The following is a 26,371-nucleotide window of genomic DNA, read 5'->3' on the forward strand; positions in this document are numbered from 1 at the left end:
GCCCTAAGCATCTTGTGAGATCCTGCCTCAAAATTTTAAAAAAGGATTTTAAAAAGGATTAGGGGATATTGCTCAGTGGTTAAGCACTACTGGGTTCAATTCAGTGTATTTAAAACACTGTGATTAGTACTTAGAGGAGTTAGAAAATGTCTGAAGTATAAGTGGAGATGCTTTGTCTCTGTGGTAGTGTTTTGGGTCTCTGAAAAGAGACCCGGGGAAAGATATACACTGTTAACTCTGGCGACTTTTCAAATGGATAGAAAAGATAGAATTTTTTTTTTTTAATGTGTCTTCAACTCTTGAGAGTCATGTTTTCTTTGATAATCTCTCAGGGTGTTAGAAGTGGGAGACATGGATTTAAAGGATGAATTAATGAAATGTAGGTTGACACATTTAGGTCAAGGATGATTTGTTCTGAATCAAGCTTAGCTTTTCTTTTTTTTTTTTTTTTTTTGGAATTTTTTTTTTAAGAGAGAATTTTTAATATTTATTTTTTAGTTTTTGGCGGACACAACATCTTTGTATGTGGTGCTGAGGATCGAACCCGGGCCGCATGCATGCCAGGCGAGCGCGCTACTGCTTGAGCCACATCCCCAGCCTGTACATAGAATATTTTAAACATACAAAAATAAAATATCCTTTCAGAGAGCCTAAACCCAGAGTATCTTTTCCTTCCTCTTTCCCAATATTCTCTGCCTTTTTCCTGTTTCATCCTTCATAGCATTTACCATGGTGTTCCAGTAGTTTGGTTATTTGTCTTCCCAATTTTGTATGAACTCCAGTGTTGTAGATTATTGACACCAGTTATATAAGCCTTCAAATATTTCTTGAAGGAATTAGCAGTGTTTAGCAGTTAGAGAACAGTTCAGTATCTATGGCTCTACCTCTTTAAATTCTGTCTCATTATTTTGTAGAATTGATACAATGTATTCCTTTTCTGAGAATATTTGGATCATGTCCATTTTTCCACTATGACATATCACAGTGTTATGATTACATAATTCTTGTATACTCAAGCAAACACTACTTTAGGTTAGAGTCCTAGAAAATTCTTAGAATTGAAATTGCTGTATATTAAGTATGATTTTTGACATTTAAAATTTAGATGTGTAAGAAAGTCTCATAAAAATGACCACAAGGAATAGATGCTGATGTATAATTATACCAAAACAATGGCATAAAACTGTATCCTCTCACATAGCTGATACGAGAAAAATAAATTATTCTGATTTTGAAAAACAACACTTGGTGATAGGCTACATATTCATTGTTTGGAAAAGACTGCACCAGTCTTTATCAATGTTGAAGTATTGTTGCAAAGCAAGTATAGATTGTTTAGTATAAGCTATGTTAATCACATAAACCTCATTCATCTCATTATTATGATGATCACAATTGTGATAAGAACATGTGTTGAGAATACTCCAAAAATATTGCCTTATTTTGTGCCTTTATACTATAAAGGTCATTTGCCAAACGTAAAATTGTTTTTGTACATAGGGATCACCTTGCTGTAATCTACAAGGTATTTGATGTTTGACTTTCAGTGGATAAGAATCACTATCAATCTGCCCCCATCGGGGAGAAGATATTTGTCATTCTCTCTCCTTTCCCTCAGTAGCTCACATAATCACTGTGCTTAATAAATGTGTTACTAAGTCTTTATAAAGAAGAATTTAAAAAGTATTCCATTTAAGAAAATTGGAAATAAATGCTAAGTTAGACTTGAATAAAATGTGGAAGTGAATTGGATTTGAGAGACTTTGTAGTCTTAATACCCTTTTCCCTTTTGTATCTTGATTACTGGGTAGATATAAGAAACATCTTTAAGAGGATGTACTAAAAATGTTATAGTGATAAGCTGACCTACTGCCCTCACTGACTGTCTAATTATGGTAGCCAAGCAGGACTGCAGACCTATTCAAGCCAGATATGAGAACCTTTTTTTTTTTTTTTTTCTTGCCATGTAGGCTAAAAGTTGCTGATTCTGGTCTAGTCTATGAGATCCTAAAAAGAAGGAAATATTAAGTGCATTTAGCGTTTTAATGATTATGCGAGCTATATGACCTGAGAGTATTTATATGACAAAATGATTTGCTCTATATTTTAGAAATAGTTGGGCATTGTTAATGAGGAGTGGTTGATCATTTTATGGTATTCTCAGAGTAGACCTTTGGTCCCTTGTTCTCATACCTGTTAACCATATATGAAAAAAGCAAGGCAAACGAGTTATGGTGGTACATGCCTATATTCCCAACTACTTGGGAGAGGCTGAGATGGGCAGATTGCAAGTTCAAGGACAGTCTGGGCAACTTAGCAAGACCCAGTTTCAAAAAAAAAAAAAGACTGGGAGGTAGCTATGATGGTGTAGGATTAAAATCCCAGTGGCTCCAGCATTGTAAATTCGAGGCTAGCCCCTTTCTTACTTAAGAATTTGACATTTGACTTTTGAATATTTAATACAAAGCTGCGAATTTTGTATTGCCTCTTTCCTAAATCAAAGTGAAATAATATACTCTCCCAAATGTTTTAACTTTTTAAAAAAATTATATTTTTTTTAGTTGTAGATGGATACAATATCTTTATTTTTATATGGTGGTGAGGATTGAACACAGTGCCTCATACATGCAAGGCAAGTGCTCTACCACTGAGTCACTATTCCACCCCTCCCAAACGGTTTTGTAGATATTTTTTGGCCATTTTCCTTCTCCAGTTCCTTTTTCATTCGTGATGGTGGACCTATTGTCTACTTAACTTTTCTTTGAAATTTCAGTTATTTAATTGTATTTAATAGATACCCACCCATTGGGTTAGGGGATGTAGATAACTGGTAGAATGCATGCTTATGTATAGGGTATAGGTATGTATAGGGTCCTAGGTTCTATCCTCATCACTGTAGAGAAGGAAAAAGATGCCAGCCATCATGTTAATAATTGGCAATTTAATGGAGAAACAAACTTAGATGAAGGTAACACATTTGTAGATCTTATTGGGTTATTAATTAGCAGAGCCAGGAAATGAGCCCAGTAGGGAGATATAGAGCAGTAAGCTAGTTCCTGGTGAGCCAGAATTGTCTTATTTGCCCTTATATCTCAATACCTCTCAATCTTTTTTTAAAAAAACATTTTAAAATATTTTTTTCAGTTGTAGATGGACACAATACCTTTATTTTATTTATTTATTTTTTTATGTGATGCCGGGGATTGAACCCAGTGCCTCACGTATGCTAGGCAAGGGCTCTACCACTGAGCCACAACCCCAGCCCCTCAATCTTTTTCATTCCTATGTTAAAGACAGGCTTACTTGAAGTCCTTGGCATTCTCACTTAAGAAAGAATGATTTTTGTCATAAGCAAAGGTGATTTTTGTGTTCCATCTTATTGTAAAGTTGTTTCATTTATGCTGCCTTTGTGTATGTAACTTACCATACTGTATAGGACATAGTCATTTCCTTCTTTGTCTAGTGTGGGTAGTTGTTCAGACTTGCAGTATCAGATGTCATTTATGCCTTTTTTGTTGGAGGGTCCAAATGCCATTACTTGTTTCACGCAGGCTTCTAATTTTGTAACACTTCAGTTTCCTTATTTGAAAAATAGGAATGAAGCAATGGTTTCTAGGGTTCATTGGCAGATTTAAATTTACTCCTATAATAAACAAATCGGTTAAACATTATGCAAATTATATTTATTACTATTGTTATTTAGCTCCATTCATATTCTAAATCCAAACCCAGTCTCTGGAAGACCCATGAATAAGACATTAGTGGGGACACATGAGAAAAATAAGATTGGTTTTAAATGTCAATTTAAAAAGTGGAAACACTGCATATACTGCATGGGATACATAAGCATTTTATTTATTTTATATTTATTGTAAAATAGGTACAGTTTTCCTTCAGTTTTTAGCATTGCTTGTCAAATTCGTGATAGGTAGTAATGTTATTTATGGATATATTATCTGGCTTTGGGTCTGTTCATGAGTCTGTTCTGGGTTACTAAATTAGAGATTTGTTCCTCAGTCCCATCAGATATCATTCCTCTGATAAAAATTTTATATAAATACAAGCAGCATCTGTATCCCTTCCATACTTTTGGCCATTTGACTAGGAAGCATACCACATCCTAAAGTGTGTCCACCCCCCCCCCCCCAAGTCTTTTTCTCTTTCTTTCTGGAGCCCAGGGGTGTTCTACCATTTTTACTTTTTAATTTTGAGACAGGGTCTCAAGTTGCCTAGACTGGCCTTGAACTTGAGATTTCCCCTGCCTCATCAGCCTGTGTCACTGGGATTTCCTTTTGGTTTTTTTTTAAAGTTTTACAGCAAGGGGAGGATTGAACTAAAAAAAAAAAGATTTTTTTTTTTTTTTTTTTTTTTTTTTTACTAGCCATAGTAGTCTTTCTTTTGTGTTAAGCAGTTAAAAGAAAACCAATTTCCAAAATGTTTGTGATTGAGGTTTTCCTTGAAGGATCACCATATTTCACTGCATAATCATCACAGAATTTATGCTCCTTTTTTTTTTCTTTGCAAGAGTGAGGTGTGACCATTATGAAGCTTTTTTTAAAATTTTTTATTGTGCCAGTATTACTTAAACATAATTTCTTATTAAACTGTCTTTGGTGCAAGAACTGCAGTGACAGTGATTATGTGGTAAAATAGCAGTTTTCTTGTTATCAAAAATATTTTTTTTGTAATGCTGGGAATCAAACCGAGGACCTTATACATGCTAGGTAAGTGCTCTATACTACTGAACTATATCCCAACCCTGTTTATAAATTTTATTTTTTAGTACTAGGATTGAGCCCAGGGGCATTCTACCATTCTCCAGCCCTTAATATTGTGTTTTGGAGTAGTCTGAAATTTTTTCTTGGCAGTTCTTGAGCTTGGGTTCCTCCTCCTTCAGCATTCCAAGTGGCTGGGATTACAGGTGTGTGTCACCTTATCCAGTCTTGTTGTAAAATTTAATATGCAATTCTGTTTTTCCTAAATGAAGTTTTCTTATAGAACTATTTTTCACTTTCAATTAATAATACCATTTTACTCAAGCTACGAATAATTTTGTCATAGTTAGGCTGCAAGCAGAGTTGTAAGATTGTTTTTAACCTTGAAGGTGACCATTAACCTTTATTATTATTATTAATTTTTGGTACCAGGGATTGAACTCGGGGGCACTCTACCACTGAGCCACATCCCAAGCCCTATTCTGTATTTTATATAGATAGAAACAGGTCTCACTGAGTTGCTTAGTGCCTCGCTTTTGCTGAGGCTTGCTTTGAACTTGCGATCCTCCTGCTTCAGCCTTCCTAGCTGCTGGGATTTCTACCCATTAGCCTTTTTATGTTTTCTTCTTTGTCTTTGTGTGTGTGTGTGTGTGTGTGTTGTGTTATTTTGTTTGAACTCAGTGTTGTGTATGTCATTTATTTTATTTCAGTGTTTTAGGATTTAGCATTAAAGGTTTTATGTGAAAAATCTTGATTATTCCCACAGAAATGAAGGGTATGTTCATTGTTAGAAGAGAGTGGTTTGTTTCAGTAGTGTATTTCATGACTTAATGGGAGAATATTAACAGATTGGGCTTAAAACTTTTAGTTTCAATAATTATTTATGAGGTAGCCTATTAAGATGGAATTTTTGAGTTTTGTATGTATTTCAGGTCACCAAAATAAACACATAATTTCTAGCAGTATTTTTTTTTTTTCTTTCCTTTTTTGTGGTACTCAGGATTGAACCCAGGGCCTTGTCCATGCTAGGCAAGCACTGTACCAGTCCCTTTGTTTGTTTTAATTAGTTTTTCTTATTCTGAGACAGGGTTCATGCTGGCCTTGAACTGGAGATGCCTCTCAGCCTTGAAGTAATAACAGTAGGCATAACAAATTGGTTAAGACAGTACCGAATATTCCCATAGCAAGAAGGAAAACATGTCAGGTGCTGTGGGGCACTCCCATAATTCCAGTGATTTGGGTAGCTGAACAGAAGAGTCACAAGTTCAGGCCAGCCTGGGCAATTTGGCAAGGCCATGTTTCAAAATAAAAATTACAAAGGGCTATAATAAAAATTACAAAGTTCAGTGATAGAGTATCCCTAGTTTCAATCCCCAGTACCAGTAAAAAAAAAAAAAAAAATAGAAAAGAAAAAAAATATCCAAGGGGAGGTGCCTTTCCAACTATGATTTTTGTTTACCTGGTAGAGGGGAGATTATATGTGTTAACGTGCATCCCCTACTTCCTTACTATTTATGGAACCCAGGGCACTGGGCACTCTAGGCAAGAGCTATACCGTTGAACTACAAGCCCCACTCTCATGTTAATCTTTTATTGTGATTCCAAAGTTTGACAGTCTGATTTCCTTCCTTAAGGATCAATTTTGACTTTTAAAAGCAGGGAGCACTTTGATAAACAAATGTGTTTGTGTTTGCCATTCTTTATTAAATCTCAAGAATTGTCCACAGATGGTTTGTGGACTGATAATAGTGCCGGTTGACAAGAAGAGGGAGGTATTAAGGTTCTTTAAAGACCATAGGTGAGTTATATTTATTTGAATGACTTACCACCCTATTACATAAAGTAGGTGTTTAATACCAGAAAGTGGGCAGATGAGAACTACCAACCTTGTTTAATAATAGCATTCTTTGCTTTTCAGAGTGAGAAAAACAGTATTTTGTACTATTCTGTACAGTATCTGTACTATTCAGGGTCTAGGTGAAATGGTATTGAGATGATGTTTGAAATACTGAAACTTCTAGAATAAATTCTGAAAAAAAAATTGGCCTTTTACTTCTTTAATGTAGTACAGTTGTTTTGTAGTATAATAGTACAACCAGGTTGTACTATATTAACTATGTCTTCCATTTCTTGTACTCACAAAATGAGAATCTAAGAATGTAGGGGCCAGGCATTCATATTTTAACAAAGCTTTCCTACTGATTGCTTTACCCTATTAAAACACTATTGATTGTCTTTTAGAGCAAAAACTCACTTCTGACGTAATTTTGCTAGAAATTAACCCATGTTAATGGTGATTTTTTTTTGGGTTAAGTTTCTACCAATTTGTCATATTTTTGTTTTATCACAGTATTGTTTTTATTCTTTAAAGAAGTGTAGATGCTTATCATGCAGTGAGCCCTTCTGTAAGATTGGCACTTTGATCTTTACTTGAATTTTCTTATTTGATCCTTACTCTATGAGGTAAATTCTTTATCCTCATTTTATTGATAGAGTGAGGCACAGAGAAGTGTATATGCACAGGGTTATACAACTTGGTGTTGCAGTGAGGATTCATACTTGGGCAGTTTGACTCTAAGAGCTTTGCACTTTGAAATGTGTTAGAGCAATCCACATTATTGTTTAAAAGGGAGTAATGAAGATTCCAGACTTCCAGCCCCCTTTCTCAAAGGCAGTGTTAACAAAACCTGTTTTATGAATCCTTCCCTTTTTTTCCCCTCTCCCTTCTTTTTTCTGGTACTGGGTGGGGATTGAATCCAGTGCCTTGAGAATGCTACAAGTATTCTACCAAAGTTAGGTTCCTGGCTCTTTTTTTTTTTTTTTAGGGACACATACTGAAATATTACAATGACAAGTCTGGGATTTGCTTGTCCCAAGTAAGAATTGATCCTTGGTAAGATGGGGATAGAAGGAGAAATAGATGTAACAGTATTGGCCATGAATAGAAGTTTTGCTATAGCTGGTGACAGGTATCATTCTTTGTGTAAGTTTTAAATGGTCCATAATAAGAATAAACAAGAGTAAATTCTCACAATAAGAAAGACAGGTGAAAATCGGACATGAGAAGCACTGAAGATTCTGGGCAGGGGTCCGTGCAGAGTACATCATAGGAAATGCCCTTGGGCAATGGAGTGGGGAAAACTGATTTGGGTCCAGGCTACTTTTTTTTTTTTTTTAATTTTTTATTGTTGGTTGTTCAAAACATTACAAATTTCTTGATATATCATATTTCACACTTTGATTCAAGTGGGTTATGAACTCCCATTTTTACCCCATATACAGATTGCAGAATTACATCAGTTACACATCCATTGATTTACATATTGCCATACTAGTGTCTGTTGTGTTCTGCTGCCTTTCCTATCCTCTACTATCCCCCCTCCCCTCTCTTTACCCCCTCTACTGTCATTCATTTCTCCCCCTTGTATTATTTTTCCCTTTCCCCTCACTTCCTCTTGTATGTACTTTTGTATAACCCTGAGGGTCTCCTTCCATTTCCATGCAATTTCCCCTTCTCTCTCCCTTTCCCTCCCACCTCTCATCCCTGTTTAATGTTAATCTTCTTCTGCTCTTCGTCCCTACTCTGTTCTTAGTTACTCTCCTTATATCAAAGAAGACATTTGGCATTTGTTTTTTAGGGATTGGCTAGCTTCACTTAGCATAATCTGCTCTAATGCCATCCATTTTCCTGCAAATTCTATGATTTTGTCATTTTTTAATGCAGAGTAATACTCCATTGTGTATAAATGCCACATTTTTTTTATCCATTCGTCTATTGAAGGGCATCTAGGTTCGTTCCACAGTCTTGCTATTGTGAATTGTGCTGCTATGAACATCGATGTAGCAGTGTCCCTGTAGCATGCTCTTTTTAGGTCTTTAGGGAATAGACCAAGAAGGGGAATAGCTGGGTCAAATGGTGGCTCCATTCCCAGCTTTCCAAGCAATCTCCATACTGCTTTCCAAATTGGCTGCAGGTTCCTGGCTCTTTTAAAAAAGTTTTGAGGCAGGTCTTATGAAGTTGGCCAGGCTGCTCAGCTTGATCACTTCTTTCCTTAGTGGATTCCTTCCCCCAAACTCCCAATAGCAGTGATTACAGGCCTGTGCACCACATCAGAATCATTCCATTAATTTTTTGGAGGGTGGGTGGCGTGCCAGGGATTTATCTCGGGGCCTGGGGCCTGCTAGATGAGCACTGAGCTACACCCCCAAATCCTATTCCATTAATTTTTTAACACGTAGACAATATAAAAAAATTATTTTTAGGATTACAGGCATGCTCCTGTATGTATGTATGTACATACAAAGAAGATTTCCCCTAAAATATTGTGGGGAGATGCTGAGCTTCTACATATTAGTGCCTGTAAATTTTAACGTTTTTCTTCCTTTGTTTCCTTATTATTATTATTTTTTGACCATGCTGGGGATTGAACCCAGGGCACCCCATATGCTAGGCATGTGCTTTACCACACTGAGCTACATCCTCAGACATCTCTCTCGTGCTCATTCTTTCTTTCTTTCTTTCTTTCTTTGACAGGGTCTTGCAAAATTACCTAGCTGGCCTCAAACTTGTGATCATCTTATTTTGTCTCTGAGTAACTGGGATTACAGGCATGTAATCCCATGCCCAACCATTTCCCATTCTTTTCATATTTGCATAGTATTTTATCATTTTTTCTTTCCGAAATTGACAATTCTTAAATTAGTAATTTGAACTTTCTGATTATAATTTACTTTGTGGGCATGTGTGACAGAAAAGAACAATACTTTTCTACTGTATAGGGTCAGCATATAACTCAAAAGAAAACCTTTTCACATTATAGTTCACAGAATCTCTTTAAACAAAACCAAGTATCAAACTTGGTTATGATTAATTCACATTCTTTCTTGGCACCAATTTCTATAAAGTGTATGGTCATTGTTATGCTGCCTTCCCCAGTAAATACATATCAAGAAAGAACTCTAGTTGGAATTTTAAGGGAGGCTTAAGGCTCAAAAATTGTGAAAAGTTGGATTTATACAAGTAGTACTTTTCTTGTACCAAAGATTGAGCCCAGAGTTGCTTAACCACTTAGCCTCATGCCCACCACCCCGCCTTTTGTTATTTTTATTTTGAGACAAGGTCTCCTCAGCCTCCTGAGTTGCTAGGATTACAGGCATGCTCCACTGTGCCTGGCACAGGGGTACTTTTTATGATTGTAATTATTGGCTTGTTTTATCAGTGAAACTAATCTAATTATTATTTTATCTGTACAATAATTACATTTCTTATAAAAACCAAGAAAGTTTATAGTGGTGAAGAACTGTTTTGAGCTAAATCGATATGAAATACATTCATCATTTCTTGTTCCTGACAATCCTGTAAGATGGGTAATATACTGATTTTATAGAAGAGGCAAATGAAATCTTGAATTTATTTGTCAAAGCTTATGATCAGCAGAGCTGGTATTGAAATCCATGATATCTGGGACCTTTGCTCAGTTTATTGTACTTCACATGCTTTCTTTTCACCTCTGCACTAAGATAAAATAGTTTTGCTGGATGTAGTGGTACACTCCTGTAATCCAGGTACTTTGGAGGCCTCTAACTTGTAAAGAATCACAAACAACTTGTGAGTCTTCACAAGTTAGAGGTCAGCCTTGGCAACTTCATGAGATCCTGCCTCATAAACCAACAACAAAAGGGCTGGGGATGTGGTAGGGAGCCCCTGGGTTTAATCAAGGGTACTTAACAAAAAAAATTCATTTCCTTTGTATTATTTCATTTGTTACATCAGTGATGTGAAGTATGTATGACTGTTGTTTTTAATTCTTTGGTGAGGATTCTGAGGCTTAATGGATGTGATTTTTACAAAGGCAAACTCCTTTAATACTTGTTGTGTCACAGGACTTGAGGCAAGGTGTTTTGACTTTAGGTGCAGTGCTCATTTCCGTTGTCCTACTAGAGATTCAGGTCTCTATATAATACTAGAAATGTGGAAACAGGCATCTTCTCCTGTTCTGTTTTCATTGATAATTTCTTGGCTATTCCATGATAAATTTTGGGTGCTAGACCACATACCTTGAGTTTGTTTTTTTCCTACCATTTTTGTAAAACATTGGTGTCTTACACCTCAGAGTGCAGCATTGCTGGATGCTGTCAAGTCAAATTTGCGTTAAATTTCCTCCTTTGGTACTCCTCGTTTCTTCTCTGTGTTGTGTTGTGTACATCTAATTTTGTTGTTTTGTTTTTCTTTTAGTGAATGGTAGTGTCTAGAAAGGGTATGTCCCTTCAAGAGAGAGGTGCCAATGTCCAACCGGCCTAATAACAATCCAGGGGGGTCACTGCGACGTTCACAGAGGAACACTGCCGGGGCCCAACCACAAGACGACTCAATAGGAGGAAGGTATGTATTTCATGGTAATTTGAAAAGAAGTTGGGAATAAAAGGAACCATTCTTAAGGACTAAAACTTGAGTAATGATCCTAAAAATGGCTAATTTTTCCTGATTTCCATGAAACACCCAACTGAAACTCAAAACTAATGTCTGACTCCTTCCCTAAATATGGAAGGCTGAAAAAATAGTTTTCCATCATTGACATATCAAACCTAATTTAAGGTTGTTAGCATATGATGTGTTGGGTTTGTCTTTTCTTTCTACTCTAGTACATGCTACAGTACATTTTTCCGTCATTTAGATCTTTATTGCATGTTTTGACTTGATAATACTTATTGAGTGGAAGTTTGATTTGTTTTAAGAATTTGTGACATCCAGCTTTTGGGGGTTTATCCTCATTATACCTTTTGACCACATATGAATGTGGTCTGAATGATGAAGTATTCTGATTTTGTTAGCACTTGTCTTCTATCTCTAGTAATCTGGTGTTGATCTTTTTAATTTTCTTTCCTTTTTCTCCAATTGGAGTAGTTTTACATGAAGTAGAGCAAACAGTCAGATGTATTCTCTGTATTATAAATTTCTGGATCTGATTGAGCTACGGACTATCATTCTGAGTAAAAATTGCTCAACTCTGCTTGTAAGCTGAGTTCTCTAATCCAGGGGACTATGGAATGACCATATTTGGCTTGAAGCAGATAGGAGGAAATTGTTACAGGATTGCCTGATGTAATTTGAGGCATAATCATGTATGTGATTTGTTTGGTAAATTATTTAAGCACTTTTAAAGTTCAAATATAAAGAACAAATTGAAACATACCATAGCAACATCAGACTATTTAAGTGGTTTTAAGTGGACTTTGGAGTAGGACAGTTCTATGTGATTTCTACCTCTGCCATTAAAAAGTTGTGAGTATTCTATATGTGGGTTTGAGGAAATCTTAGTTTATTAGTCTGATTAATGGAGATAACTTTTTATAAGATTATTGTCTTTTTGTTCTGGCACTGGGGAATGAATATGGTGGGTCTTGACTACTGAGTTACAGCCCTTTTCATGTTTTGAGTGAGGTCTTGCTAAATTGTCCAAGGCTAGACTTGAACTTGTGATCCTCCTGGTTCAGCCTGCCTCCCAAGGTTGGTAGGATTAAAGACAGGCATGCACCATCGCACTCGCTTCTTTTTTATTTTTTAATTTGAGATGGTCTCACTAAATTGCTGAGGCTGGCTTGGAACTTGTCATCTTTCTGCCCCAGTCTCCTAAGTAGCTGGGCTTAAATAGGCATGTGCGCTCGCCCAGCTTTTTATAAATATTTTTGTTTTGTTTTGGATTCTGGGAATCCACCCCTTTCTACTTGGGAGGCAAGGGCTCTACTACTGAATCACACCACTAACCCAGGTTATTGCTTAACTTACATATGATAGTATGCCAAGCTTTTAGCACCATGCTTGGTGGAGAGTACTGTTCTGAAAACTTTAGCTTTTTACATTCAGATTGTTTTTTGAAGTAGCCACCTTAATTTTATGATGATTTTAAAAAACATTCCTTCCATTTATTATGAAGAGTACTACATACTCATTTTGAAGAAATTTGAAAATACAGAAAATTACATTTCCACATTCCATGTGATGTGGTTACTATTAATACAGCAATATATCTTCTCAGACTAAAATTTTTAAACTATGTCTATATGTGCATATGTGTGCACATAAATAACTTGTATCTTTTGAATAACTAATTTTATACATATTAATCTTCAGATTGTATTTGGATGATTACACATGAACTGACAAACATTTTGGGTTGTCTTAGTGCATTGGTACTCCTGGGTTCAATCTCTAGTACCACCACCAAACGAAAAAAAAAAGGTTCTTTGAAACCTGACTTTTCAAATTTTTGTGTTCAACTGTGTTGTGTGGCCATAGCACAGTTTAGTAATCTAGTAGTAACTTTGGATATTTACCCTCCCCCCCAATTTTTGTATATGGATAATTATCAGGATACAGAAACTAAGAAATTGGGCCAAAGAACCTTATCAAATTTAACTAAGAATGCAAATTAGAAGGTATTAGAATATCATTCTGCCTTTTTTGTAAGTTTTTTGTAAGTTTTTCTGTAAGTAAAATCTCAGATCAGGGAAGGGACTTTGAAGGTCTTCTCATCAAACTCCAGACTAACTTTTGCAATCCCTATAGAATGTGGTATATTAGCTGTTAACCTAATATCTAAGAAACTTCTCCAGTGATTTTTGGGAATGAAAGAATTTGTATTATTTGGGTGAGAAAAGTTATGACTATATTTTCGTTCTCTTCATGTGATTCCCATTGGTCAGCTTTCCTAAGTAAAATGTTGTTATGGTGGTTTTGTTTCCTGAAAACAGTGGCTCTGCTTGTAAAGATATTCATAACCAACAGTGATTGAAATAATGATTGTAACAGGATGTTACCACAGTAGCATTAGTGAAGTGTTTTATATTTAAAAGATTGTTGAACATATTCTTTTAATTAACATTCACAGAAACTCTGTGTACCAATATGGGGTTTCTATTTATTAAATATAATCCCTATCTTATAAATGCAGAAGCTCCCTCACCCATGTGCAGTCAGTAGTCAGGACTCACTTCCAAACTGCTTGACATGAAAGTTTGCCATTCATTATGCCAACCTGTTTTCACTACACAGACCACTTGATTCATATAATGAAGGACTTAGAATAGAGGATAAAGTACTTTCAACTGAAGAGTGTTAATTTATTCAGGTTAGGATTTAAGAAGCAGGTTTTAAATATCCTTTATAATAAACCAGTAAAAGTGGAAAAAGAAGTAGGTTTTACTCCTAGAATTTTTGATTAATTCATTTTTTATTTACTCTGTTTTCCATATCTGCATCAAACTGCTGCCTTTGTAGCCTCCCTTTGCTGACCACTCCTACCTTTCTCCCAAATCAAGGTCACTTATTTTTTCCTAGGGATAAATGTAAATTATTATTCTAAGATAAAAGAAAGTAGAATCTTTGGAATATATTTTAATCTCTCATGATTATTCCCCTCTGCTTTTTTCACTCATCCATCATTACCATCTGTAAACTAGATATCTTACTCCGCTTCTATAATTTTTCTCATTCCTTTCTCTCTGTGAATTTTTGGATGATAGCTGATCTGTTCCTCTCTTTTCTGTTCTCTTTTTCTTCTTTAGGAAATCACTACCTTCCACTGCTTCTCTGTTGGCTTGCTCTCAGGGATACTTCTAGCCTTTTCCACCTCTAGCACAGGTATTTGTAGGTTACCCCTTAGTTTTTTCATTATATTACGTGCTTTCCACCTGTTTTTCTCAAATGTCAGTGGTGGGATTGAATTCACTTTTATAGCAATTTTGCTTAAAGTTCACTTAGTGGTAGTTTCTTTTTAAATTTGTTCTAATTAGTCATACATGACAGTAGAATGCATTTTGACACATTGTACACAAATGGAGTATAGCTTCCCTTATTCTGGCTGAACATAGAGTCACACCAGTAGTGTAATCATACATATATTTAGGGTCATAATGTCCATCTCATTCCACTGTCCTTCTAATCCTAACACCCTCTCCTCTTCCTTTACTCCCCCTTTCTGCGTAATACAAAGTTCCTTCATCCCTCCCTTCACCCCCATTATGGATTAGCATCCACTTATTAGAGGAAATATTCAGCCTTTGGTGTGTTTTTGGGTTTGGCTTATTATGCTTAACATGTTATTCTCCAGCTCTATCCATTTACTTGCAAATGCCATAATTTCATTCTTGAAGGCTGAGAAATATTCCATTTTGTATATGTACCACATTGTTTTTATTATAAAAGTAGTATATGGAGAAGAGAAAATTGGGAAGCTTCAGGAAAATTAAATAATACGAATCCTACCAGACAACCATGGTTCATATTTGTACTCCATGTTGTAATAATCTTTTCTGTACATATACTTCCAACATTAAAATATTAGAGATAATGTAGTAACCAGTTGTCACTAGATATATTTTTTTGCAATTCTATAACATTATTCCATGAGAATTCTCAATGGCTTCATAATTTTCTTTGATATGAAAGCCTGTGATTCAAATTTGGACTTCTAGTCTGGCTTCTCAAGTGTTTTGCTGTAAGAAATATGGATATTCTTGTTACATTTGAGTGAGATTCTGCTTCTATTAAATTCTTGAATATGGATTTATAGGCTTTTTTTTTTTATTTATAGGCTTTAAGGGTATGAATATCCTTAATGGATTGCCAAATTGTCTTTAAGAAAGATGGGATCAGTTTATACTCCTAATACTTTCTGAGAGTGCTCATTTCTACAAATCCTAGTCAATATAGCACCTTTTTTGTTTTTTCATATTTTTATTGGTGTATTGTAGTTGTGCATAGTGATGGGATTTGTTATGTATTTTTACATCCACCCAATATAACAGTATAATTTGGCCAGTACCATTCCTCAGCATCCCTCCTGAGCTTACCATTTTTAAAAGAAAAGTTTGCAGAAAAAAGGATTCCTTTCGCTAAAGTTAGCATTTCCTTAGTTATTATAGAATTGAAAATCTTGCCACATTTTGGTCATTTTAATTTATTATTTGTGTGTTATTTGTTAGTATTCTTAGTTTTAATTTCAGAGATGCTTCTTTTTTATTTTATTTTTTAAATTGTAACCCTTGGGGACTTGCCAAAATATTTTTTCTTAATTTTATTTTTATGTTTTATTTTAATTTACAGAAGTTTATAAAATCAGGTAATCAAGTCTACATACACTGTCTGTTTTTTCTTTGCCTTCTCCATATCAAAAATAATAATTCTTCTCAGTTCATTATGAGTTATTTTTACATTTGACTATAGTCTATTGAAATTGTTTGAAGTGTGAAAGGAAATGGTTGACTCTAATCCATCCAACCCCTTATTTCCTTTCAAAATTTGCCTACAAAAATTTAATAATAATTCATTACTGTGTCAAAAAGTTACTTGTGAGAACTATAGGCTATGGCTTTTCATTAACATTTTCAAAGCTGAGGATTTTAAAATCAGCATTTATTGTATACAAAGAAATAGTTTTATTTTTGTTTAAAAAGTGTTTCAAAGGGATGAAACATGGGAAAGAACAAGAAGATGTATACCTTCCAGAGATAATCCCTTACTTAACATTTTGCTTTTTATTTGTCTTTGAAATACAGTTTGGCATGTAGCTGATTTCACCATACATAGTAGTATGCTCTCCTGGTCATTTCACCCAGCATAGTAACATAAACATTTGCCTATGTCCTTATGATCTTTTGGTAATGTTTATAGGTGAACGAACACCATAACTGAAAGAATATGGATTTACCATGATTACATTTCTAGGTTTGAGATAACTAAATAGTCACAGTGGAAAAGTTGTTTGCTCATGCATGCTTAACTGTATTTCAGACATCTCTGCAGTATAGGCTCCTGAAAGTGAAATTGCTTTTTCAAAGGGAGCTATTTATGGTCAACTTGTTTTAATCTTTTTTCTCCAGTTTACATTATCACCATCACAAAGAGTAGTGCTTTTTAAAATTGTTCATGTTATCTCCATTTTGTATTTTTCTACTAGTGTGAAACTCAAAAGTTTTGTTTTACTGGTTTTACTCATTAAGTTTTATTCCCTAGTAATGAGATTAAACATTGAAAAAAATAGAATTAAGGGGTAGGTCTGGCTAACATTACCCAACTTGTGATCCTTCTGTCTTGGCCTCCTGAGTAGCTGTGACTGTAGGCCTGTGTCACCAGGCCTAGCTGGGGATACAATTTTTTCTCCCTCTTTTTTAAAAAAGTAATTATTAGTGCATTTAATTGTACAAAGAAATAGGTTTCATTGTGACAGTTTTATATAAGTATATATGTTATTTGTATCTGCCCATTTCCCAGTTTTTCACCCCCTACCCCAAACTCTATTCTTCTTCCCTAATAGTCATGTCTTCCTTTTTTTTCCCCCCCCTCCCAGAATACTTTTTTATGTAAATATTCTCACATGTTATCTCCCTTTGTACTACAGGAGAATTGACCTTTTATTTGTTTAGCTTATATTTATTGGTTCATTGTATAAAAACTATAGTCCAAGTCCCTAAAGGTTGGCTTGGAGAAGTATAAGGCAGTCTTATTATTTAGCAAGAGAGGAATTACAGGGCAGAAGAGAGGTGACTCACAACCTGTAGGAAGTGGCAACTTGAATCCTATAATTTCCATCTCTTTATAAGGATAAAGAAGATTTATAGAAGGGATGGACTTTTGAGTCTTTAAAGACAGGAGATTTGGATAATAGGACATTCATCATAGCTTTAAATTTTTATTTGAATACATTTATCTATTTTTTGGATGAGGGTACTATGGATTGATCCCAGGGGATGCTTTACTACCTATTGAGCTATACCTCCAGCCCTTTTTATTTTTTATTTTAGGACAAGGTTGCTGAGGCAGGTGATCCTCATGCCTCAGCCTCTTGAATTGCTGGGATTTTATGTGTGCACCACTGCACCTGGTACATTTATTTCTTTTTTAAGAGAAGAATATTTCATTTATTCTGTTTCGTTATGCTTGCTATTTTCATTAACTATATTGTACAGATTTTTTTACATGTCACTATCAGGAAAATTATGTTATTTTGATGTTTGTATAATTTTCCCTTTATGTATGAACGAATTAATGCTATCACTCTTTTTATGACCGTTTGGTTTCAGGTGTTACTTATAGCAAGTGATAACTGCACTGAGCAGCCTTATTATCACTGTAAGCTTGTATTAGTACTTCCTTCCTTATTTGCTCTTTTTCAGAAAGTTGTCTTCTATGGGACTAGCTAACTTCACTTAGTTATGCTAGGATTTTTTTCTCTTTTCTCATTTTTAATTGTATTTTCTAATGTGTTCTGATTTTCTAATATTATAAAGAAAATTGGGATGAAATTGTACTTATATTTGAATTAGGGTGTTTCTAGTGAAATAGTGAAGCTGTACTTAAGACTGATTCGGGTCAGGCTCAGTGTACCCAATTAAATTTCCCCTCCTTTAATTTCATTTTTGAAAAAAATTCAATACTGCAAAACACGTTTTATATAATACCCCATACCAAACTTGATTAAAATCTTTTGGTGTCAGATCAAAATTTGGTAATAGAAATAATTACTATTTATTTAAAATACCTTGTAATGTCTCTTTTTAGTGTTTTTTTTAAATTACTGTGTGTACCATTTAATGGGTAGCTGTGATTCTGGTTCAGATCCCCCTAAACCTACTCAGACATTGGCCCTAGGCCACATGTACAGATTAGAGAAACCAGACCCACTTGGGAGGGACTAGCAGCCCCTCCTTTGGGGATCACTCAGCAAAGCACACTTTAAAATAGAATTATTACAAGAGAGAGAAAAACAGGACCTTGAAAGTTAAACCATTACAAAGGGCAGTGACCTTTACCAATACCAAAGTATCATATATGCTAACATATAAGTAAAAATATTGGATTTAAAACCTTAAGAAATCCCTAGCACCACTAAAAACAAATAAATAAATAAATAAATAAAACCTTAAAAATGTAAAAACCAGATGTTATTAGTTGTGGGCCATGGGGTTTTCCACTTGGCCTATAGTGCTTTGCACTCAAAAGGCAGAGGGGTGGGTCCACTACTGTGTTTGATCACCTTGCTGCCAGGCTGAGATAAACAACATGGCACAACCCACTCCAAGGCTCAATTGGCAAATTGCTGCTTTTGTGGCTGTCACTTCCCTTCATGCTCTGGTCAGTGTTGCTTACAGGAGTAGCCAGGGACAAGGATAGCTCTTTATTCTGGGGTTCCTGAACATGCTGTAAGAGTGCTCGAGATGGGAAATGCACAGGCCAAGGCTACTCCTTGAACTCTAGGCTGAAAGCAGTTCATCTGGAGTTTGGCCTCCCAACCCACCCACTGGGAACACTGGTTGTCCTCATTAGCAGGACTGGGCTAGTCATGGTGCATGGGCAGCTACTCCCGGCAGGCCTGATTAGAGTGGGGGATGGAGGCAGCTGCTCCTCTGGAAGCCCAGAGACTGGTTGGCTGTGGCTGGGCTTGGCTTCTTTGATGTACAGCTCCAGAAGGACATTGGTGGGGTTCTTGTCTACCCTATCCCTGGGCATATCATGGCTGAGCAGCCAGCCTGGTGTTGGGCCCCAGCATGAGCTTGGCATTGCTTGGCTGGCTCCCATGCCAGAGCAAACCCACATCAACAGTGGTCTGGATCTCTAGCACGGCCATCAACACTGTCATGCCCTTGGCCAGCAGGCTGACCAGTGAGAACCCCTAGTGAGAACTGTAGATCTGGATGTGCCACTTTCAGCAGGCCCTGAGTGAAGGGCATGTCTGCTGGTGTTGCATACTCGGGCGCAGGAGGTGAGGGTGGCAAGGACAGTTAGGGTGGCTCGAGGGAGAGCTTGTCGAGCATGCCCAGCTCACACACCAGCTGGATGTCCTCCTTTATGGTGGTCCAGGGACAAAACGGGTAGTTCAGTGGCCTCAAAGTATAGGAAGGAGTCCCCATGTTGGCACCAGGCCTTCAGCAGCCAGGTGAACAGAGTTTTGTAGCTGGCCAACAGAGTCTTAACAGTAGCAGTTGAAGGTGGCATCATGGGTTAGGTCAACTAGTAGCAATGCTTGGAAAAGACAGAGAAAAACAGGACCTTGAAAGTTAAACCATTACAGCTGCCCGGAATTCAAGGAAAGAGCTGGGTCCCCCTGTACTCCCACGGAATCCAGGTGATCATAAGTGTGATCATAAGCTCCTTGGTGTTCTGCTTGAAGTGCTGAGAAATGGCCAGTGTACATATAGTAGCAGTCTCCCTGGTCCATCTGGGTGGGCAGCAGCGCACTCTCAGCCATGATCACAGCAGGAGGGAAAGCAGGACAGCCAGACACTTCCATCAAGATGGGATGATTGTGAGTTGCCCCTCTCTAGAATATACACCCTGTCCTGCTACTCTTCAAAGCATCATTCTTTAGTATTTTTGGTCACGCTGTTCTCTTTAACATGTTTGCCTTCTATATCCAGGCCTTATATTAGTGATATGCTACTGGATTTTCAAGGTTCAGACAAAATTTCTTTTGATGTGGCCTATACTTACCCTGCTCCAGTCTCAGAAATCTTATAAATATCCCACAGCACTTTGAACTGCTTTTAACACATTTATTTTGGTACCATGTTGAGGGTACCAAGGAACTACAGACAGACTTGATATCTGCCTGGCTGCTTCCATTGTATTTCTTTGTCGTTATTATGTCCATGCTCCTCTTTTTCATGTCTTACCAAGCATATTTTGCTGTCTATTTATACATCTCATTTCTTTCTTTGTGCCTTTTGTTATTGTTAAGGCTTTTTAAATTTTTATTTTTGTTGATATTGGGGATTAAACCCAAGGGTGCCTTTATCATAACTCAGCTGTATCCCTAACCCTTTTAATTTTTGAGAGCATATCTTGCTAAGTTGCCTGGGCTTGCCTTAAACTTGAGATCCTCCTACCTTAGCCTCCTGAGTCACTGGGGCTGTTATATGCCACTTTGCTGGGTGTTTCTAGGCTTAACTTGAGGTCTCTCATCTTCTCAACATAGGTCAAGTTCTCTTTCCAAGCATTATACTATTTGCATGGGTGTATGTGTAGATGTTCCATCTGGCTCTTCTTCTTATAATAGTAGTCCTTCTCTGTGTAGATGTCCTTCTCTCCCATGGTCTTTCTCTGACTGGCCATTGCCTAGATTTTGATCAGTGGGGAGAATGTACAATACCTCATTTTTTTGAGCACAGTGATGGGACTGGTGTCGTTATATGATAAAAGCTGAATAAAATTGGAAGCTTTAGCCTTTTCCTTTCTGCTTGCAAAGGTGGGAAGATGTGACTCTCCAAAGTTGGCAGTTGGCTTTTTTCCTGTGTTACAAAAGAAGATGGGCTGGCAGAGAATAGCAAAGGTATTAAGAGAGTATGTGTTTATTAAAGTTCTGACAAGTTTCAGTTCCACAGTTCTTTAGAACTTGGGTGGACACTTGCCTTTTTTAGGCTTAATTTTTCTACTGTTTTGATTCTGGAGATATGTAATTTAATTAAACCTCTTTTGGCAGGTTAGAATCCTACCTTAATACACTTGAAATACACAGTCAATGTAAGACCATATTCATTTATTTGTAGAATAGCATGTGCAATGCTTTCTAAAGCATTGTACTTACATAAATAAGAGTACGGTATCTTTTGACATAAGCAGTTTCAACCTGGTAGGGGAAAGGTGCATGCAAGCTGCTACTAGAGGCAGTCAGGTGAGAAACTTTTCTAGTGGTAACCTATTGATCTGGGCTCTGAAGGCTGAGTAGTGTTTAAAAAGTCACATATAGGCTATGTTGTATTTACTTGATGTGGATTTATTAGTTAGAGAGTTTGGATTTTATTTCTAGGTGTTCAATGAATACTAGTTTTGGTTAGAAATCAGGAGATTTGTTTTCCAGGCACTTCTAGGCACAGAAATATGAGAGCTTGGGTGGGGGTGGGGGGAGAGGGTGTGTGTGTGTGTGTGTGTGTGTGTGTGTGTGTGTATCCTAAATGATAATGAAAATGATTGCTGGATATTGTGGTACAAGCCTGAAATTCCAGCAACTCTGGAGGCTGAGACAGGAGGATTGTAAGTTCAAGGAAGTCTCAGCTAATTAGCAAAGACTCTGTCTCAAAATGAAAAGGACTGGGAATGTAGCGCAATGGTAGAGTGTCCCAAAGTTAAATTCCTTGTACAGGAAACAGAACTTGATCAGCTGGAGTGAAGGCAGAATTGAAATAGGACAGTTAAAATGGGCTATGTAGTAAGGTGGGCTAGAACAAACAGCTCCTAAACATTAGTAGTTTATAAGCTAGTGACTGAAAAGTTGTTTATCTTATATCAGCTGAAGGCTGTACTCCATGTCTGAACCTTAAGATTCTGAGATTGTTGGTGTGTTGCTAGTTTCCTTGCTGAGGCAAGAGAAGGTGGTAAAAAAAAAAAAAAAAAAAAAAAAAAAAAACCTCAATCTCTCCACAACATCCTCCATAGAAATTATTCATTTCTGCTTACATTCCTTCGACCAAAGCAAATCAAATGGCTACACATGATTTCTATGTGATTTGACAAGTAGAAACCTATCATTTGTTTGGAAATAGGAGAACTATAATACTTGTGATATACCTGTAACAGGTTAACTATTATTTTGCATTTTTATTTGCATATCTGTGGTAATTTCCTTCCTTAAAATGCTGCTTAGTGAAACATCATAGTTTGGGTATGTTCTTTCCCTTCTACTTAACCAAGATGAGTGCCTTTCAATTTTTAAATTCTTTGTTCCTTCTCTTTCTTTATTCTGTCCTTTGTTTTTATTTGAATGGACATTCAAGTTTCATCTGGTTGGGGAGGGAGAAGAGTGTTGGGGGAGACATGATGTGATGTGAAGTGAATGTGACTTCAGTGTCTCTTATAACTGAATTTGAACCCTTTTAAGAACAATTTATAGTAGAATTGACTGAGTAATTTGTAGCTTCTTTCAGTTTTAGGATATCTCAGTGCTGCAGTTGCACAGTGTGGAGTTTTAAGCTGTGGAAACATATAGGGGCACACTTTTCCACTTGAAACACTGCTTTGGTAATGCTGAGAAAGCTAGTCTGTCCCATCCAGCCTTGGAGCCCAGAGACAAGATCGTTGCATTGTGTTAAACACTGGCATGGTTGCCTTGGTCTACAGAGGAACAGAGGCCACTTTCCTCTAGATGGAAGTTGTAAACATTTGCTTTTTAACAGTGTCCATATTCAAGTCTTTTCTTGGGCTTACTAAATAATATCTTAACATTTAAAAAGTTTTCTTGGCCATTTATATTTCCTGCTTTAATTATCAATAGTGAAATTGAAGGGCTGGAGATGGAACGGACTAGTATAGTGTTTACGTGGTGTGCGTGAAGCCCCAAGTTCTATTTTTTCCCCCCAAAAGATAAAAAAGGGTGGGTGAAGTTGAGTCTATAATTCACATCATAAAAATGTATTAACTTAAAGTGTTGCGCTCTCATCGATTATTTCATGTCCTTTGCTGAGGATTTGCTTTCATTCTTATAGTATTCCATACTCAGAATGTCTTCCTGGAAAAGTTCAGTGTGACCAAAAAGTGAATATATACAAGTGCTTCTCATCACTAACCAGTCTTTGCATCACATTTGCAAAGCTGTTTTCTTTCTTAAAATACAGAAAGCAGGATGAATGCTTTTTAGAAGATTTAAAGAAAAAGCCTACTTTTTTTTCCACCTCATATAGCACCTCCAAACTCTTAAGTCATTTGTTTTGACCTATACACAGAATGGATAGGAAAAATTTAATAATTGTAGATGCAGACCTTTTGTTTTGACTACTGAGCCTCTACTTTTAGCTGTGCTGTTGCAGATTTAGGGAGTCAAATACCTGGGTTCAGTATTCCCTTTTCCTGCCTAGGAGCTGTGTGTGTGGCAAGAGCCTCCCTTCTCACACCCTTAAAATGGGAATAAGAAATGCATTGGGTGTCATTTGAGAATTAAGTTTGATAATGTATTTAATATAAATGTAATAGCATATTGACAAAATTTAACTTGTGGTCATCTGAATAGATTTTTACCTAGGCATTTGTCAGTCATTTTAGTTTATGAGCTACTGAGTACTGCATCACTGATTTATCACCAATCACTTTTTGGTTATTTAGCTGTTTTTGCCCTACCTCCCACTACTTTTCAAATGTCGGGTTGAAAGTTTCCAGCCTTTTTAGGGACATTTCCCCCATGGTTTTGATTCTGTACAATCTCTCTACCTGTTTTCTTTCCACAATAATGAAAATTCTTACAGTTTACTCATGCATACTCATTGTACCCAGGTCATTGAACATGTTGATATGTTGCTTTTGCACATTGCCCTGTCAATCTCTTACTGTAAATTATCATCAGAGAAAAGAGAGATCCTTCAGTAATACAGACAGAAATTTTCCCTGTCTAGCCTTAGCCTGTTCTTTCAGCCTTGTTTGCTTATGGATCTCTGTGTTCAGGGCAATTCGTATCATTTTTTGCCAGGTGACATGTGGGTTTTGTAGTTTCTGATCTCTTCTTTTGTCTTGGTGTACTGCTTTTGATTAGAACACTCCTTTTTGTATCACTTTCTTTGTCAGGGCCAGGCTTAAAAGCTGCATGGATTATAAAACCTGTATTCTCTTGGTAGAGGTCATTTTTCCCTTTCTTGGGAACTTTAGTCAAGTACCTGGTGGTAGATCACTTGGTCTTATGAGACTGTGTCCTCTTTGAAGAGAGCAACTAGACTGTGTTATACATATTTCTGTGAGCTGTCATGAATTGAACATATTTGTTGGTAAACCTTTACATCTGTTGTGAATATGTTGTAAAATCTTCATATATTATCACATCTTCCTCTTTAATTCAAAGGTCTTTCCCCATTTTAGTAAATGTATCAACATTGTGGAAAAATTACTAAGCCTGGCTTTAAGATAATCTTGAAAGCACATAACCCAGGCCAGCCTCATATTTGTGATCCTCCCATCTCATCTTCCCAATTACTGGAATTACAGGCAGGTGCCATCATGCCTATCAAATTTAAACATTAAACCTACAATAAGGAATTACCTATTTGTAACTAGCCACTTTCTTCAGTTTGTACAAAGTTTTAAGTCTCCTTTGTTTCCTGTGGGTTAGAATTGTGTGTATTTTTTTTTTTTTTAAGTATGCTAGGATTTGAATGCAGTGCCTCAGCCATGCTGTAAGCATGTCATTTATCACTGAGCTATGCCACAACCCCTAGAGATATTTCTTAATCCTTTTGGCTATTGAGGATTTTACTAAATAGCAGTAAAAGTGATTAAATTATATAAGGGTACAGGCAATATTGTATGCCTTAAAGTCAACAAGAGGCACTTGAGACTTGCTTTCACGAAAAAAAAAAATTTTTTTTTTTTTTTTCCTTTTGGAAATTGAATTGAATTCCCGGTCACCACATGATAGGTAAATTCTCTGCCACTGAGCTGTACCTCCAACCCATTTTATTTTATTTTGACAAAGGAACTCACTAAATTGCCCAGGCCAGGCTTCAACTTGCAATTCTCCTACCTCAGCCTCCTGAGTGGCTGGGATTAGCAGGCATGTACCACTAAGCCTGGCTTTAAGATAATCTTGAAAGCACATAACCCAGGGTTACTATAGTCTGTTCTTTTACACTCATATGCTTGTTAAACAGGGAAATGATGTCAGTATAATGTGGAAGTAGTTTTGGTTTTTAGGTAATTTTTTCACAATGTTGATACATTTACTAAAATGGGGAAAGACCTTTGAATTAAAGAGGAAGATGTGATAATATATGAAGATTTTACCAAACCCTGCAAGTTTTGCAGAATTGATTTAAACATACCATTTCGTATAAATCATAGATAGGTAGATCAGGGGCTCCCAGAATCACTGTACTTTATAATGCTAAAACTATGCTGAGAGTGCTGGGGATGTAACCCAGTGGTACAAGTGCTTGTTTGTGGTGTTTGTGGTGCTGTTTTGATCCACAGCACCACAAACAAACCAACCAAAATAACTCGGGAATCTCAAAGCCATTTGCTCTTGTGTTTATGAAAAAGATAGGTGAAAAGAAAGTTTACCAGAGAGGAGGAGTTTTGATCTTGTTGAAACGTGTCTTAAAATGTCTTTAAAATTTTACATTTAAATGAAAATGTAAAAAAATAAGATGCCAAAGGATGAATTGACCAGTAACTTTTGCATATGTTAGTAGAGTTTTAATCTGTTAATCTGTCTTATTTGGGTGCAGGAGGGTGTTAGGGATTAATCCCAGGCTTTGTGCATGCTAGGCAAATGCTCTAACTGGAGTCACCCCCCTACCACAGCCCTGGATTTGGTCTTACATTAAAACTGATGATGTTTCAGTAGGACTCACTATAAAATAACATAGGTTTGAGTGTTTGTGTCCAATCTAATTTTGATCACTATCCCTGTACCTTGTAATTAGTTTTAGGGGCTGGTATATATATATATATATATATATATATATATATATATATATATATAAATTCATATATGTATGTATGTATGTTTTCTTTTAATAACATGAGATTTTTTTTTTTTCAGGAACATTCATATGCTGTTGCAGAAACTCCTGAAAACAAACACACACACACACACACACACACACACACACACTCTTTCTCTCTTTCTCTCTCTTTTTCTGATTTACTTGATGGGCTCACTCTAGTGCTCATTAGTTTGTCATGA

At 36.4% G+C, this 26,371-nt stretch overlaps 1 protein-coding gene and 1 pseudogene across 19 annotated transcripts in view; one reads left to right on the forward strand and one right to left on the reverse strand.

Annotated features, from left to right (window-relative positions):
- Trip12 (thyroid hormone receptor interactor 12) overlaps positions 1 to 26,371 on the forward strand; it is a 148,088-nt gene that overhangs the window by 29,328 nt on the left and 92,389 nt on the right. For all 19 annotated transcript variants that reach the window (XM_071619576.1, XM_071619575.1, XM_027941980.2 and 16 more), the window contains exon 2: positions 10,951 to 11,097. In XM_071619576.1, coding sequence (XP_071475677.1) covers positions 11,000 to 11,097 — 98 coding nt within the window. In that variant the 5' untranslated portion in view covers positions 10,951 to 10,999. The remainder of the gene's footprint in view (positions 1 to 10,950; positions 11,098 to 26,371) is intronic.
- LOC114097908 (uncharacterized) lies at positions 19,049 to 20,026 on the reverse strand (annotated as a pseudogene).

The sequence above is a fragment of the Marmota flaviventris genome, chromosome 11 (assembly GCF_047511675.1).
Source record: "Marmota flaviventris isolate mMarFla1 chromosome 11, mMarFla1.hap1, whole genome shotgun sequence".
Lineage (NCBI taxonomy): Eukaryota > Metazoa > Chordata > Mammalia > Rodentia > Sciuridae > Marmota > Marmota flaviventris.